Raw genomic sequence first — 17,949 nt, 5'->3', positions numbered from 1 at the left:
ACGGATTTGGAAAGGATTCTTTCAGAGGGTAATCGAATATGTCAGTGTCAAGTTGAGGTATAGGGGATTATCTGCTTCAAAATAAAGTTTGATAATAATAGAAATGAAAGAAATCAGATTTACAATGATTTAAAACAACATCACAATGATTTTGGTGCGTTAAATGTCATTTTTTTAATAAGTCTCTCTATTAAGTGTGGACCTGATTATAGCACACAACTGCTGTCAGTTCTATATTCTTTGTCTCTCTCCACCAACAGTCGTTGAATTAAGGCCGCCTGCTTTTTCCTGAATCCCCCAGACTAAAGGCTCTCCACTAATGCTTTCTTTTGACACAATGCATTCAATACCCACTCTAATGCTCTGAGCTTCAACACACGCAATAGTTTTCACAGGGAATACATACTGGCCATGGAAGATAGAGACAGTGGCTCAGAGGAGGTTGGAAGAAAAACTTTATTTTCCTTCCCAGAGCAGTATTTCCCAATCTGCAAGTTCAGTTGCATTTTTGAGATACCACTATTCTTTTGTGAAGAACTAAGAAACAAATTCAGGCATATTTGTACAACTTAGACTACTTACTACGAAAGTGTCTCTAGCTATAGTGTGTATTAGAGCTGAGTGTTTCATCCCAAGCCACACAAAGCAGAATTGAGTTCGTTAAGGTAGTTTCTTCATACTTTGTCTTCGATTTCTTAAGCTACTTTAAGCTAAGGGAGTTTAAATGTAAATTTGTTGCAGAACACCTACTTTGGTCTATTTGTACTCAGGACATTCAGTGGAAAATGGTTCAGGTTGTGTGTAGAGCTAACAAACAGTACCACATAGCCAACCGGTTATATCAATATTTATAAATAAATATCCTTAAGGCTTTTCACATAGTCACAAATATCAAACTTTTAATGCGACAAACAGGACATATTGTTTGAGCACTAGACAGAGCCTTCACAACAACCCCAACCCCCACCCCGCAAATAAAAATATATAGAAGAGGGCTTGAAATTCCACTGGGCACTGAGCGAACCAAGCTTTCAAAGATGACCTCTAGAAACAATACAAACCGAGGACTGAATCTGGATGAAAGACAGACTCTTCTTACAGCCAGAGGCAGTGGTGTGCTTGGGAGTGTTGCTCAGCAACCCGTTTGTTGATGAACAAGAGCGCAGGGAGAAAGTCATTAACTAAGCGCAGAAATGCCATGTCTTTACCATCCGCAGTAAAGTTAAAGCACTGCTACTCATGAGGACAACATAAAAACTATCCTTTGTGCAATTTTAAAGCAGTGTACTTTCAATTTCCCTGCATGTTTTAGGAAATCTGTGAAAACACTTTTATGTTAGCCACAGTACTCCCACTATTTGTTTAAAGAAGAGGTCTGAAATGTGTCATCATAGAAATTGCAGATATTTCCCAAGATGCAACACTTCCTAAGAGATTTTATTTGATTTGAAATGCCATTCCTTTTTCACTACTCAACATCAACAATGCCTAATAGTTAGTATAAAATGTTTCTTGCCTATTTCTAATATGTTGAACTTTACAGTGCATTCACGTTTACATAAAGATAATGCATAAACATTTAAATGTAAAATACCTCCCCACAAACCAAACAGCATATTTAGCTTTCTAAAAAGTGTACAAAGTCTATTCAAACAAGAAAAACAAATTAACCTGTATTTTTGTGGCTCTAGTACAAGAAAGAAAAAAAACAAGTCAAATAAAGTTTCTATTTTATAGCCTCCAAAATTCTATTGCCTAGAAACTACATAGCTCAGGAATGGACCAACTTCTCAAGTCCACACTATTACAAATCTTGCCCAACTTGGTTTGCTTTCAACGCCATAGTCGTCATTGTTTGTCTCAGAAGTGAAGGCATTTTAAACATGTTCAATTGTGAAGGGCTATCCATTACAAAACATAAAGAAAAGCAGATAATTAAACGTAGCACATGGCCAGAACACATACCCTTTGCCTAGGAACAAGATGCAGAAGAGCTTTTTTTTTTTCAGACTACCCAAATGATCAAGAGCAAAATGAAAAGGACAAAGGATTACAAAATAATTAAAAGTAGGCTAGCCTTATAGGCAATTCAACAAGATATACTGTCATAATATCCTTTAAAGTTAATCCAAAAGCTGCTCTATAAGAATCATCATTGTCCTGTAGAAAACCCAATGGGCAGACTGTTAAATAAGCTTTTGTAACTATATCAAATATTTTGCATTATAAACATTAACATGTGGCCCTTTAATTTGCAGTGTTAAATATATATTGCCAGTTTTCTAACTCACAATCTTTTTCATTGATCTTTTTCAGAATCTGTTCTGATAAGAAACTTGTTGAGCTTCTTTCCAAAATTGAGAACTACTCCACTAACCTTCAAAGTAAGGAAAACACACAAAAATATAATATTGCATACATGATTTTTAAAATGCATATTGCTGGTTTAGCCAATATCTTTTTTTTTTTTTTTTTTTTAGAAAATGCTGCCTGTTCTCGGTGAATACTGTTTTGTGAATACTTTCAATACAAAAAAGTTTTTAATAAAATGTACCCCCACATAACTGGGCTGCATCCTTTCAATGCTGTGTGACATATAATAAGTCTACAACATGAAGAGAAGAATTGAATTGTGACATACACATATCTTACTTTTTTTGTGGTGGTATTACTTCCACAAAGTGTGTTGTGTTTTGTGGTCTTTCCTGTTGACAGTATCCATAACCATTAAAAAGTTTTCACTGCATAGTAAAAACAACATAGAAAGATTCTTTCTATGAATTACCAAAACATTTAAACACTCCCTTATGGTTTTGGATGTCTAAGCCTTGTTTTAAGGTACTTCCTTTTTCCATTCACTAAAGGTTGAAAACTAGACTACCTGGATTTATTTATTTATTTAATAAGAAAGTAAAAAGCACCTCAATGTTGAACAAAGCACTCAAGCCCCATTCTTGAAACGTACTGCAAATTTGCATCTCCAAGATAATATTAAATTAAATAATTCCGCAACTGAATACCATAAATCAACAACCAGGACACAGTAGACCAGGTATAAAGGAGCTGCTTTCGTTGTGGATTCTGTTTCTCAGACAAGATAAAACCATACCAAAATAAGCAGAAACTGAGTCTCAAATTAATTATACTCTTTGTATTTAAAAACTGAAAACATGCTCCTACCCTCCATTTCCTCACAGTCCTTCTCTGTGCTCCTCCCTGCTCAATTGTCATTTCTATGCTGTGATTTGCATCAGACACTGTGAAATACTCTTCAGCTAATTTTGCTTTGCTGTAAATAACAGAAATAACAAAAGAGGATACTGTGTCAATTTTAGGGTTTAAAAAACTTTGACATTGAATTCAATGTTCATTCATTGACACACAAAAAGAACATTTGCCACAAAAATGATTATTCTTTATTTCTTAGCAGATAACCTTATCCAGGGTGACAGTCTACACAAGAAACATTTTAAATGTTCAACACAAGCACAGAAATGCAGTCAAACTAAGCTGATAGATGTACAATTATGAAGACAGGAAAAAACATATGTTACAGATTAGGCAAGCTTCTTTAAACCGATTATAAAATAATAATCATTACCATCAGTATCTTTCAGTGTCCTTCACATTGTCTGAGATTTTTTTTCAGACATATTAACATAAAAGAATTACTTTCTGAAAGCAGAACATTTGCTGATAATTTTAATCACATACATAATATCCCTGTAAAAATCTAAAGCACAGAACTAGGTAAAATAACTTGCTCACTTCAGACTGATGGCCTCCACTATCTCCTGTGTTGTGTGTGTGATTGTGTCCTGCATTTCCTTCCTTAGATCTAGTTTAAGTAAACCTTTTTGGAAGGCCTGAAATTGGAAAAGATTGGAAACTTAAAAAAAAAGCTTTCAAATCACTTGCTCGGAGAATACATGCATTATTTCATTCTTCAAGAGTGTGGGGTAGACATTTTAAAACAATGTTTAAACATTTGGTTATATGAAAGAAGATATAGAACTGTTTTTTTTGTGGTCTTAGCTCATTACAAAATGGCATACATTCTTGATATAATCTATAACTTCAAACTCTGCATTCTGGTTTGACTGATCCAATTTCATTTCAGTATAGGGTTCAATAATGGCAGAACAACATGTTCTAGAGAGAAAAGGGTGCGAGAAACATTATATTGACTGGTTATGGATGTTTTTTCCTCAGGTTAATTTTTGATCAAACTGAACCAGAATGCAATGCATTATCAGCAAAACAAAAATGAATATCCGGTATTTGTATTATTTTAATAGTACTAAAAAACAGATTGACCATAATAACATTAGCATGTGTGAATAAAAACAGTCAATACTTAAATACATTAACATCAAAATGATGTAGCCATTAATAGTAGGTATTGCATTTATGTCAAAGAGTCTTGTCATATCTCAAAACCTGCAGATTTCAGTGCCAACAAAGCAATCTATTTGTGCAAAGAGCAAACTTAAGTGCTTTGGCCTATTGCCTAGATGAACATGTTGCAGATTTAAACAACCTCTTTTTATATAAGTTATATATATATATATATATATATATATATATATATATATATATATATATATATATATATATATATATAAATAAGAATATTTGCTGGACATCTCAAAGGAAATTAGCAAAAAAATAAAGAAAAATAAAAAAATAAATGTGATCAAATAAATGGGCCCAAGAATCAGTTTTTTGTGCTTAATCTCTTTAAAGTTAATATCCCCAAGAATAATTTGAAACTGGCTAAAGCTGAAAAAGAACAGACAAATATATGTTTCTATCTTATCCATAAGATACATAATTTAAAAGGTTGGGTTTTTACAGGCATTTTCAATTTTTTATGATATAGGCCATAATAAAAAATGTCTTTCAACCCCAATTACCACGATCATTAGAAGCAAAAAATAAGCCTAAGGAATATTACGTACCACAAAATGTTAAAATACTCTTCACACTTTTAGTGTTGTGCACAGCACGTCTCTTGTGCTGCAGTCACACAATTATCTCACTGCATAAAACCAGCTTTCATTATTCAATACACGAGTTAAATGGAAGTCTGGAGCTTATCAGAAGTAACTCTGTACATACACACAGTTTTTAAAAGTTGAAAAACCGTCCACCTGGGAGCCAATGAGGAAGTCTGCCAACTGGGCATAAGCAAAGAAAACACTGAAAAATATCCATTCATTCATGGTCTTGTTAAAGTTTATAAATGTGAAAATCTGAAAGAGAACACAAAAGGATATGTTAGCAATTATTTTTTGTAAAAATTTGTAATTTACATTTAACTGCTAATATGACTACATGTTATTATGTATACTTGTGCTGGTAAACACCAATAAAATATTAAGTGAAGCTCAACTTATTCATTATAAAAGGTCATTTTACATTCAACATTCATTTTCACAATCCTTTCAAACAGGAACATGTAACCCTTATTCATTCCATGCCTACCTTGACCCAGCAAACAAAAACACTGATAGCAATCATGTCATTATACTGAGTCCGCCAGAAACCAGGAAGTGGAAGTGGATTCTTCAGCAGAATGTCAAGCAGGGCAGCTGCTCTAAACAGGAGATTGTGTCCACACAATCCTGGAGTCCAAAAAATACAATGAAAAGGCAGAATACAACCTTGCATCGTGCAAGGAAGTAATCCACAATGGAGACAGAAGATGAAGACAGTAAAACTGCCAAGATGATAATATGCCTCCAGTGGCAGGAAGTTCCACCACTAACCTTAAAAAACACCCTCTATAACACATCACAAATGCTGTCCTCGCCTTCCGAATAAAACAGGAGCCCTGCAGTCTACAACGTTTAGCAGTTGTTGTGAAGAAGAATTGAATGTAGACTTTTCAGAATAATGAAGCAACCCATGGTGTTCTACGCTGGGAGTTAATGTTAAAATGCTCATTTTCAAGCCTCACTGCAGACTAAGAAGATAGAAGTTGACATTGCCCCCCTGTTGGATGCAAGTCCTTTAATAAAGCCAATGGAGCTGCTGGCTTTCAGAGGAGTCGTCTGACTGCTTTCTCTTCACATTCCAATTACACTATTATATCTGTAAGCTGATTCACAGAACAGCTGTTTAACATTTGAATATGCTAGGTGATAAATAATAAAGTAATAATAAATAAATAAGCTGAGAGGTTATCTAGTATGGATAAAAAGAGTCGTTGCAACTGAGGGGGAATACGTGCCTGACCACACAGAAGAGGTTAACATTGCTGTTGTAAACAAGAGAAGTCAATAAAGACAGCTCTGCTTCCTCTCGTCAGACACTGGTCGTTCCTGCGAGATCTGATCCTGTCTGCACTCTTCTCCTCTGTTTTAACTAGATCCCCGTGAAATCCTCCACCACTGTAGGTAGACACCAATCCCCTGCGGATGTTCATGAGCAAATTCGAAGGAGAATATATGCATCTAGGAGGGTTTGAAAAAGAAAAGTATATCAAAGAGGTTAAATAACACACTTTTCGTCAGTATAGTTTGTAAAGGAAAATAAATAAAATACAGGTAACTGCATTCCAAGTCTGTATATCACTGAACATTGATTTTCTTGGTAAGGTTCATCCATCCATATTATTTTTTAATTAGGTATATCAATTACTAAAATATTCCTAATAAAACTGATTCCAAATGTGAAGATTCCAGCTGATTGAACAGACCTCAGACAAACTGTAAACAGCATCTGACAAATATAACTGATACATACATATAATTTAATTAATATTTATGAAAATGAATTAAGATACGTTTCAAATGGCAGGTGTAGACACTTGAAATAATTCTCACGCTGTGCTATTCATTGGTCCAAACGATGCCTCGTCTTCCGCAAGTAATGAGAAATAATCACAGCATGGTACTTCTGATGCAAATGTCCCGTGCCCAGAACAGGAGGTATTCATCACTTTAACTTGTCTGATTCTTGGAACGCCCAACAACACATTTTCATTTTCATTTGGGCTCCTCTTCCAGTAACTTGTGTCCCAGTAAAGATTTTCCAACAAGAGTACTTCCAAATACTTGCTGAAGAAGAATAAAGCATGCATTCACATGTTAATTCAAACAATGTTGTACATAAAAAGATCTCTAATGGACCACTGCACATCCCTATGAATTCAAATCCATTAATGCGCTATGCTTAAAAATATCAGTTTGTGTTTTGGGGTTTTCCTGAAGTTTAAAATATGGTTGATTCTTACTTTCCCAATGTCCTCCACTGTCCCCAGAGTTCTGAAAGTCATCTCCCCACCAGAGACGAAACTTTCCAGCTTTAGACATCACTTACATGTCTGTGCTCTCCTGCCCAAACGATACTGCAATAAACAGAAATGGTCATTTAAGCTGTAGATCTCCAAGTGCCTGGAATAGCCCAGGGCTTACGTATGTGGCTTTCTTACTTGGTAAATCACGGCATATAATATATTCATCTCCGAATGGTGCGCACAAATACAATTCTCTCACCCGGATCAGTAACGCAGCATGTTTTTCAAATATGTAAGGATTCTAAGCCAAAATAAGACCAGCATCAGCATGGGGTTAATTAACTGACATAAACCCCAAATCTTTTAGTGTTTGTTTAGAGTTCTCTTGGGAACAACTAGATGTGATCATAACTTTATTATTTTCTATTAAAATAGAGAGGAACCAGTTATTAACTTATTATGCCATTACCTTAAACACTGAAATTGCACACTAAGCTCGTATAAATCTACCCCCAATTGAGATAAGACAGTAGAAAAGCGAATCCAATCTTAACAAAAGTCCACATTTACTGGGGACTCTAAACCCTAAGCCTGGCCTTGACCAAAAATGTACAGATCTATTTTAAAACTTACATTCATTTAAATGCAAAATGCTGGATTAAATTATAAACCTAATTTGATGACCAACATAATTGTTGTTCAAGATTTTACTATTTTTTAAAATCAATCTAAAAGTAACTTGCAAGACCAAATCAACCTTAAATACCAAGTCCTTATCCCTAATTAAGATTTAACATTGCCAAATTCTCATGTTTTATTATTTCACATAATACAGGTATAAATATGTATTTGCCTCTGATGCACTGTTTTACAGTATTGCAGTGCCAAACTAAGAGACTTGACACTATACACAACGGACTATATCTGCAGGTTGCCTGACTTATTTAAAGACCTAACAGTCAGAAACCCAGCCCAAGCCAACATTTCATGACATTTTAATTTGGGCCCATACAAATTTACACCCAGTCCAATTAATTCAGTAGAAAAGCAGCCCTACAATTAACAAAAGCTTACGTTTATTGGAGACCTTCAGCCTAATGTTGGACCAAAATGTAATGCTATTTTTAACAATTAAGTTCAATGAAATACAAATAATATGCTTTTCTACTGAAAATAATGCTCTCTAAACAATCTAAAGTACTGTAAGACCATGTCTAACTTCATTTGTATCCCTTACTAATACTAGCATTGGCCACGTTGTCTAATTTTGGGATTTGGGATTTTAATTGTTAGTGTTTTTTTAATACATCCCAATTTCTCAGCTTCGCACCTAAATAATTCAAATATGTAAAATCAAAATTTCAAGCTTGATCCATTCAAATCGACACTCGACTCACTCAGTGCCAATTGACCAGCCAACTGTGAAACAGCATTCCAGCGTCAAACAGAAGGGTCTGACACTACAGCGGTGCATAATTGTCTTTTAAAGCTTATAATTGGGTGGGCGGACTGGAGGGGGTTGGCATGTCGCATCAAATCTTGTTAAGCAGAGATGTGTCTTAAATTTGAGAAGATTAGGAGAAAGAGGATGCAATTATGGACGGATGAAAAATCTTGCTGTGGCAAAACTCATTTCATTCCTGCTTTTGCCATTCTCAGTCCAGAGACTTGAGAAGACCGCTGAGATCATTAGCTAATGAAACAGAGGAGCTGAAAAGGTACTTGCATATGCAGAAGTCTATGAGGAAGACTAACTATAACAGGGGTTCCCGCAGACTGCTCTTATTAATCTGCACGGCTCTGTTATGAGATTCGAGCTCTGTAAAATAAAACGGGTAAATATGCCAATAAGACAGGCCAAATACATGATGACTGATTACTGAGAGGAGAGAAGAGAGTCTCTTTTTTAAAAGAGAGAGAACTCTGCCTGGTTACTCAAAAACATATATAATACTTTTTTGTTGTTAAATTAACAAATATAATTACTCTACTTAATAAGTACAAAAAATCCATTCTACAAGTAATTCTTAGTCATGTACAATATTTGGTATCAATTGCTAGTAATGTAAAATTAAAGTAAATCTAATGTTCAGCAAACACAAATACTTGATATTGTTTAATAGAAGTGACACAAGAAAACAATGCACTGCACAAGCTATTTTAACGATTAGCTGATAAGGAAGTCAATTAGGCCTCGTCCAGTTACTTGGTTCAAGTACTGATAGAACAAGTACATCCAGGCAAATCTGCAGTAATTCAAAGTAAAGTATAATGCGTAGTAGGCCTAATATCCAAGTACATGTTTGAATTGTTATAGGTAAAATAAAAACAACTAAGTGATTTATTTTTGTGAGTGTGGGTATCACTGTATCAAGATTAAAGGAGTTAATTGGAGTGCAAACACATGCATGAGTCGGTGTACAACTTGATATACAGCTTTATGAATCCAGTCAGATGTCGGTAGAAATAGGTAACCGCGCCTCCTTTTTAAGTGATTTACACAACATTTCAAACTGAACACCAATTCTTAACACAATTACCGACATGTTGGTCGGTAAACCTACCGAAATTTGTTGTGGCATTTTCAAGGTGTTGTGCACAATGTCTTAGCCTGCTAGGTGGCAGTGGTGACTTACCTTCCACTGGATGTATTATTGAGAACTCTATGGTACGCCTGTTTGAATTGGCTCTAAATAGAAACTGCGATGGAGGCCGCCATTGTGGCTCAAGGTTGAGTCTTGTCTTTGGCTCTTACACTTCCTGGTCGCCTGGCGGAGAAACCCGTGACACTGAGGTCCGGTCGCTGCTCGCCGGCGGGGCTTCCCGTCTCTGATGTAATCCCAGAGCCCGGTCCAGGGTCCTCTTCGGTCCATTTTGATTTTCTTCATCTTAAATCACTATGTGTCCATGAGATATAAAGGCAGCGGGACATGTGGAGAATACACGGCTTTGTGGGGAGAGGTAAGCGGCTGTAAATGAATCATATTTTAAAAATGCAACTTGATTTAAAGACTTTGCATTTATAAATAGTCGCCTGTTCCGTAAACCTGAACTTTGCACATGTCGATTTTCAAGATGTGTTCATGTTGTTGGTAAAACTAAAATAGTCTAAATGTACTTTATCGGTGTTTATTGTGACACATACTAGTTTGCTGCACTAAATACATTGACAGCGACTGTACAGTGTACACTAATGTTTCATTTAGCGCAGATTTCCGCGGATCTGCGCACATCTGCGCGGCTCCACCAATAGAATCGGTGCGATTCTGCAGATCTGCGCAGAACTGCGGACATCTGCGCTACAATAACGAGACAAATGTTTCCAACTGTACATCACTACTCTTAACCACAAACGTCGTAGAAAACTAATAATAACATACGTATCAAATGCGTTTTGAGTTCTGGAAAGTCTGACCCGAGTCAGCTAGCTTAGTTACCAGCATGTAAGAAACCAGTTGCATAATTAATATTGCATCATATGTATTTCACAAACTGAAACAGATTTGAATGCTGTAGGACAGTGTTTCTCAAACCTGTCCTTGAGTACCACCTACCCTGCTGGTTTTTGTTCCAACCAAGCTCTCAATTACTTAATTGAACCCTTAAGAGAACAAATAATGTACTAATTAGAGCCTTTTAATTATTTTTAACAGTAGGGGTTTTAAGTTAAGTATAAAATTGTTTGAGGAAAATATTAAGGAACCAACTTTTTATCAGTTACACAATTTTAATAGTCAAATTTAATTAAATTACTTCAATTAAGCGTTCAATTAAGTTATTGAGAGCTCGGTTGGAACAAAAACCAGCAGGGTAGGTGGTCCTCCAGGACAGGTTTGAGAAACACTGCTGTAGGAAATAGCCATTCATTAAAACCTCTTTTAAAAGCACAGGCCTGCCAAGCATAATAATTATAAAAGTACGCATGTAAACCATATTAATTAGTCATTTAAATGTATATTAGAAAATGCACGATATTTTCATGATATTCATATTTCCAAAATGGCTTGATTAGTAGCATTTTCTTATATTTCAATATCAATTTGGTGTTTCAGTAACTAATCCCATGCCCTTCAACCAGATTAGAAACTATTTTAAATGATGTCTAGAAAGATTCATCTGGAATCTGGGCTCTGTAATATGTAAGTGCTCCCCAGCACCATGTACCACATTAACTACATGAACAGTTACATGCAACAAGGCTTCAGAAACACCAGCTGATACTCAATCTTTCTACAGTAACGCTGCAATCTTAGCCTTGTGTATCCAGAGCCGAGCAGAGACCAAGTGACCCGCGAGGAGCAGGTCGGGAGAGAGTGGTCCTGAAGTGGATTCAGCGGTTTGATCTGTGGGTTTTAGTGCCACTGACCTTTTTCCCCGTCACTCTGTAGTTCTGAACCGCTGCTATACGAGCTCCCCACTGCGCCTCTCGCAGGGACACCATGTGGAGGATGATGTGCTCAGCTCCTCCTCGCTGCTGTCCTCCAACCTCCATCCGCCCGAGGGCAGGTACGACACTGAAGCGATTAAAGTCTACATTTTTCCGTCTTGAAAAGTGTTGAGTGGCTGAACGATTCCTGCTCAGTGCTGAGGGCCTCGTGTTCCTGCGATAAGACTCTCTGTTTCTGCAGCTCGCAGAGAGGAGAGAAAGGAGACAGACAGCGACAGGAGAGGACTTTCCACCATTACTCTCCTGGACTGCCACGCTACACTGCTCTGGAAGCTGTGGGCTGGGTGAGCATCTTTAATTGGCTTTTAACTTGTTTCTGTGCCTCCTCCGATTCAAAGAATCCTTTTTGTGGCTCAAACAAGAACTAAATCCATATTGAGAGAATTTAAACCAACAACCTCAAATTGCTGCCCTTCATGGCCCTGACCAACGCACCTTAAAAATGTACCGACTCAGTTTTTTTTAACCAAGTGTGTTTCTTTCCTGATCTCCAGGGTGCAGCCGCGGTGCTGGTTTTGCAGATCATCAAGCGAGTTCACTCCCAGTTCTCCAGCCCCAGCGAGCAGAACCAGTACAGAGATCGCGCACAGATCCACAGATGTGGCTACAGGCTGCTTGTGGAGATCTGTAAGTGCACGGAAACATGTTTTTCTAAACACTTTACTGTCATTCTTAAATCTCCCTGTGAATCTAGAAGTCATTATTCTCCTAGAGGCACAGTGCACTTGTCTACATCAATTTTACTAAACTATTAATGTGACAACTATCCCAGAGTAGGTCAGAGTTCGCACAAAATAATTCTGACCCAGAACATAACTATACCAGGATCCTTAAGCTTGCTTTCTCCGCAGAAAAAAATATTTCTGGCACGCAGTCGTCTCTGGTTCCAGAGTTCTCTCGCATTTGTAATTGATATCCGTTTCCATTTTTAGTATCGCGTCGGGATGTTCTGCCTAGAAGTGTGAACGCCAGCTGCCTTAGAAGTGTAGAGGATCGGAGCAGCAGCTCCAATGACTCGAGTGAGCAGTCAGCTGAAGAGTCCTCTCCCTCTTTTTCCAAGCGAGTCTCTCCCAGCCATGACAGCAAAGGCCCAGGTGAGGAATCGCATTCACAGGATATAGCTTTCCTTTACGCTGACTTGTACACTACCAGATAAACAGTTTATTTTTTGCTTGTTTATCAGTATCAATTAATTAATTACTTAAAAATATCAGCGGCAGTGTTGCAATCAAAAGTAAACAAAGCTTTCATTCCTTTATTCTTCTTAATGTTTTTTAATGATTAAACAATATCTGGCATTAATTAATGTCCGATTTAGGATTATTATTCTTTCTAGTGAACAGAAAACTCTTTCTGTAAGGAATTTGTCCACAGTATGTATTTAGTATATTCTTACTGATCAGATACTTGCTTAAACTCTTCAATAAAACATCTACTTCTTAAAACAAATGTGGCATCCTTTCACTCAAAACAAATGACTAAGCTTTAAAAACAATACTATCAACTTGTATCATGTTTTAGATGCTCCCAGTTTTGAGGAGATCTCACATCTGGAAGACACTGGAGTCTTTGAAAACTTAAGAGAAAATAAAAAGGTAAACTTTGTGTATCGCCAATACTTCATCGTTTTTTTAGCTTCAAGAGTAATGTTATGCTTCCTTGGCATGATGGGGTTTTAATTATGATTTCTGTAGACATCCTGCTCCCCAGAGGAGGAATTGACAGGAGCTGTGAAGACCCTGAAGGCTGTTACAGATGCGAATGTTCCTGTCATCCTCAACATAATTGGTAAGATGCTGTCAGCGCAAGTAATCTGAGTCGAGCTGGAATCATGCAATTTGGATATTGAACTTCTTTTTCTCAACAAAGTGAAAGCAAGTTTTGACTCGTACTGTTGTTATTGTTACAGCTTTTATACATTATATAAGTGATGCATCAACAAAAATAAGGAAGTAATGGTTTCTCCACTTTCTGTGCAAATCGAGATATGCCAGTATTTTATGTTAACTGGATTCATGCTGCACAGGTTTGGAAAATGCCAAGAGAGGAGACTACCAGACTGCTTTCTTGTGTTTCCTGGCTGCTGCAAATCAAGGCTACAGCAAAGCCCAGTTCAGTGCTGGCGTTTGCTACGAGACAGGAAGAGGAGTCGTGAGAGATATTGAAAAGGTTTGTTTAACTGCTGTTCTCCGATTACCATATCGCCAGAGTGTTAAAATGGGTTGTAATCACAGTTAAATCTATTTATAACAATAGCCATCTTAACGACATTCATTAAAAACAAAACTAAGAAAAAGACAAAACGATGAATGTTGTGATTCGCTCTACCGTGTCCTTTTCTCAGACTTGGTCATCTTTAAACGCAGCTTTAGTCAAAGACGGGATTGAATTTGCTCCTTTCTGGGAGCTATGAACTGAAACGCAGCGGAGGAGCGATTGACGAAGTGTGTAACTGCTCTTCTCTCTGCATTGCCACAGGCTGCTCTGTATTACAGGCAGGCTGCAGCTGCGGGACACAGCCGAGCTCAGTTCAGATACGCCAAGTACCTTCTGCACAGCAAAGCACAGCCAGATGCCGATGACACTCATAAAGCCATCGCACTGCTGGAAGAGGCGGCTGGTGCTGGGCTGAGAGAGGTTTGCCTTTTAGTTTCTCAGCGGTTGAAATTTCTGAAAATTGTTTTATAAAATGCCCAAATTATTTAACATTTAGGAATGAATAAAGAAGTGCAGAAGTGTAAACAATGATTTAAAGATGTGATGCCATTCTAACTCGTATTTTCCAAAATGATCTCCCACATATTTTGATATCTTTTGTCACATTAGTTGGAAGCACCTTAATTGTTTTGCATTACACACCCAAACAATTAAAAAAAGATGTATATCGATATAAAATAAATAGCTTGCTAGTTGTGCATAAGAGGAAGCTTGTGTCTGTTTCCAGGGTCTAATGAAAGTCTCTCTCTGATCTGTCTAGGCCCAGGCTTACCTCGGAGCACTGTTCTCTCGAGAGCCTTGCAGAGACGGCAAAAATGCGGTTAAGTTCCTGCGAATGGCTGCAAAGAGTGGGGTGAGCTTCTGTCAGGGGTGGATTCATTATTCATTTTCTGTTTCTATAGCAATTCTGCAACTCTAACTCTAATTTGCATGGTAAACATAGGATGTGTGCAGTAAGTTCTTAATGTAGACTTAAAGATGCTATACTTCATTAGTAAATCAGTAGAAGCCCTTATAACAGCCCTAACCAACAATAACATTTCAACCTGGGCCTGTATGAGTCTACGCCCAATTCAGTTAGATCGGTAGAAATGCAATTCTAACCTTAATGAAATGTTAATGACTGTTTAATGGGGACTAATCCTAACTGTAATTCCCCCCCCCCCCCCCGTACTACTAGACAATCCATTATAATGTGTCATGTTATGGTAGTGTACTGTAAATATGTATGTGGTGCCTCGTGAATGGCAGCTTTTCCTGAGCTGCCTCTGTGCTCCTCACTGCAGGACTCCCACAGTCAGTTCAATCTGGGGCAGTGCTATGAGACGGGTTTCGGGGTGCAGCAGTGCCACATCACTGCCGTGGATCATTACCAGCAAGCGGCCGCGGCGGGGAGCAGGCAGGCGCACCACATCCTCACAGCCATCTACGGTCAGGGGGAGAGAGGTGAACCTAGAACAGGACTGAGTGAAACGTACCCTTTAGTTTATGAGGTGAAAGCTGCATTTTGAGTCGTGGCTGACATCTGTCTTGTCTCTCCTAGGGAGCGGCCTTTCAGAGGACGTCCTTCTCCGATCCATCAGTTCCTCTCCCTGCTTCTCCACAGCAGGCGGTTTCTGCCACGGGTCCGACAGTCCTGTGAGGATCGAAGATCTCACAGGTCCACGGTGCCTCACCCCGACTCTTGCCCATTCATGGAGCACTGGCAGCATCTCCACACGCCCAGTCATGTATTCTGTCTCAGACCTGTCTGCCGAGCTCTCTGAAGCCAAGAAGTCACTAACCGCCAATCTCCGGTCCCAGCCTGCTCCCTGCACGTGGACGATAGGGGTTGGGTAGAAAAACCAGTGGGAGAGCAGATTATTTTGTGATTTCTACAGCACACACGCACATGTCTGTGGGAGGCGTGTGGAATGCCGTCCCATCAGGCTCAGCACTGCCGACATACTCTTTGAATAGTGTTACACAAAACCTAATGTTTATATAACAAAAAGGGATGTTTTGTGCCTTTTAGAGAGTTGTAAGCGTTACAGACGCACATGTAACGTTGACATTGGGCATTTTTTTGTTTTTTTGTTTCTTGTTTTTCATACAGCAGATTATTAAACTCCTGCAAGACCTGTACAGGAAGCTAAATACCTGCATTTATGGACAAAACAGAGGTGATCTTCCATTGAGTGTCATTAGAAAACTAGAAAAACAAGAAACAGCTATGTTATTAAAAATGTGAAGTGAAGCACTTAAACCAGATAAATAGCTAAGTTGTATATCATTATTTTGTTACATTGTGAAGACAAAGACTGTTTCTCATATGGTTAGCGATTTCATGACTCAAAGATGGTTTCAGCTCTTTTCCACTACACATAGATGTGAAAACGAGGCTGACCATGCACATATTTAGCAAATTACTGTAGAGAAGCCTTTTAATGCACCTTGTGATAGGAATGTCAGGTCGTTCCCTATTGTGAATGTTGTAAATTGCCATGAAAACCTTTCTGTACCAAAATAAATCTAGACCTTTATTCAGCATGAACTGTTTAAAACACACCATGACTTTGATCACTGAAAGTGTTCTACGTGTCATAATGCATCTGTGCATCTGTTAAGACTATTACAGAATAGTAGCGTTGTGCAAAAGTATGATATAATAACTGCTGATTTATGCCAAAGTCAGTGTGTAATATTGAAAATGCAAAATGCCGTTACAAAACCAGAAGTCATGGTTTCATGAGAATTGATATGCTCCCTCTGGGTGTGTCTGAATGTGCCAGTCGCACAATCAGGGTTGCCTCATGCCCCAGGACTCAGTCGCCCCTCCTCAGCCTGTCTTGTCACTACGTCGTCCCGGTGTCACCTCGGCATTGTAGTCCCTTCACTTCGTCAGCACACCCTCCCCCAGTGGCTAAATGTGTGTAGCTACGCCAGTGAACTGCACTATACATCATCACAAATCCTTTTTTACATATAAAACCTCTATTTCATGAATACTAGCAATTGCATGGATATATTTGACACCACAGCTAAGAAGATTACCTAAAAAAATTATAAATAACCAGTGTACAAATTGTCGGTTGAAAGGTTTTATTAAATACTATGAGAAGCACCGGGTCCAAACCTCCGCCTGTGCATCACATTCGTTCTGTCCTTTAAACTAATTCAGATCAATGTTGTATTACATTTTGAGTGTATATAACAGGTTTGGGTTTTGTTTGGAAAAGAAAGTGCAATGGGAAATGCAATTTAGCCTTAAATACATAATCCATAGAGAGAATTCAGTCATTCTAGATATGTGACCTGCCCTCTTCACGGACTTCATGTCTTAGTTGGTAATAACAACAGACGTAGTTCTAATGCTGGGGATCAGCGATGTCTTCAAATTTGTCCCGCGTCTTTTTCCTTTGCAATGGGATGATCCCGAGATAGTACCATTCTTGGTAGTAAGCAAGTTCATTGTAGTTGTAGACCCTTGGCGATCTGAAGCCTCACTACAGTGACTAGGGGCTTGAAGATCTAAATTGTATATTTCTAGAACTAAATTTAATATTTCTAGATACATTTCACATTCCTAGAGTTTAAATCTGACTCTGTTTCTCTGTTACTCTTTGGACCTGGTTAAAGCTGACACAACCTCCCTCAAACAGTATAGATTATTTCTCTCATTTCAAATATAGATATCTTATCTCTAAGGCTCTGTATTCTGTTGTTTCACTACATCTTGTTGTTTAACAAAACTTGCTGTGTTGGCATCCTTGACCAAGAGGTTATTCATTCATAAAGTCTATGTAGTACGTAGTTTAAATGTCTCTTGTTAATTATTTACAATTTGCTTAGTAAGCTTGTTTGCACCAATCAAGAAAGAAATAACTGTCTTCTCTGCCTTGAACACAACCCATAAAATACGAAATGTAACTTAGAATTGTTGAGACTGTCTGAGGATACTTCTCAGGTCAGGCTCCCCTGCAGCTGCCGGAATAAAGAATCAACCTTCTACTACACACCAAGTCTCTTACTATTTTCTGCAACTCTTCAGGGCTCTACCTGC

General features: G+C 37.9%; 1 protein-coding gene and 1 pseudogene across 2 annotated transcripts; one reads left to right on the top strand and one right to left on the bottom strand.

Annotated features, from left to right (window-relative positions):
• Positions 1-4,644: 4,644 nt before the first annotated feature.
• Positions 4,645-10,131, bottom strand: LOC136762712 (polycystin-2-like; annotated as a pseudogene).
• Positions 9,989-16,454, top strand: dele1 (DAP3 binding cell death enhancer 1). Of its 2 annotated transcripts, none has more exons than XM_066716701.1 (12): positions 9,989-10,204; positions 11,632-11,749; positions 11,872-11,974; positions 12,185-12,317; positions 12,623-12,784; positions 13,212-13,285; positions 13,385-13,478; positions 13,717-13,859; positions 14,169-14,327; positions 14,668-14,760; positions 15,194-15,338; positions 15,451-16,454. In XM_066716701.1, the coding sequence occupies exons 1-12, from the start codon at positions 10,174-10,176 to the stop codon at positions 15,744-15,746; spliced, it is 1,551 nt and encodes a 516-aa protein (XP_066572798.1). In that variant the 5' UTR covers positions 9,989-10,173; the 3' UTR covers positions 15,747-16,454. The 2 variants fall into 2 exon arrangements, with proteins under 2 accessions (XP_066572798.1, XP_066572797.1); XM_066716700.1 differs by having other exon boundaries at positions 9,991-10,204; positions 15,194-15,353.
• Positions 16,455-17,949: the final 1,495 nt, after the last annotated feature.

This window comes from Amia ocellicauda, chromosome 11 (genome assembly GCF_036373705.1).
Source record: "Amia ocellicauda isolate fAmiCal2 chromosome 11, fAmiCal2.hap1, whole genome shotgun sequence".
Taxonomy (NCBI): domain Eukaryota; kingdom Metazoa; phylum Chordata; class Actinopteri; order Amiiformes; family Amiidae; genus Amia; species Amia ocellicauda.
This window is presented reverse-complemented; position numbering and strand designations above follow the sequence as displayed.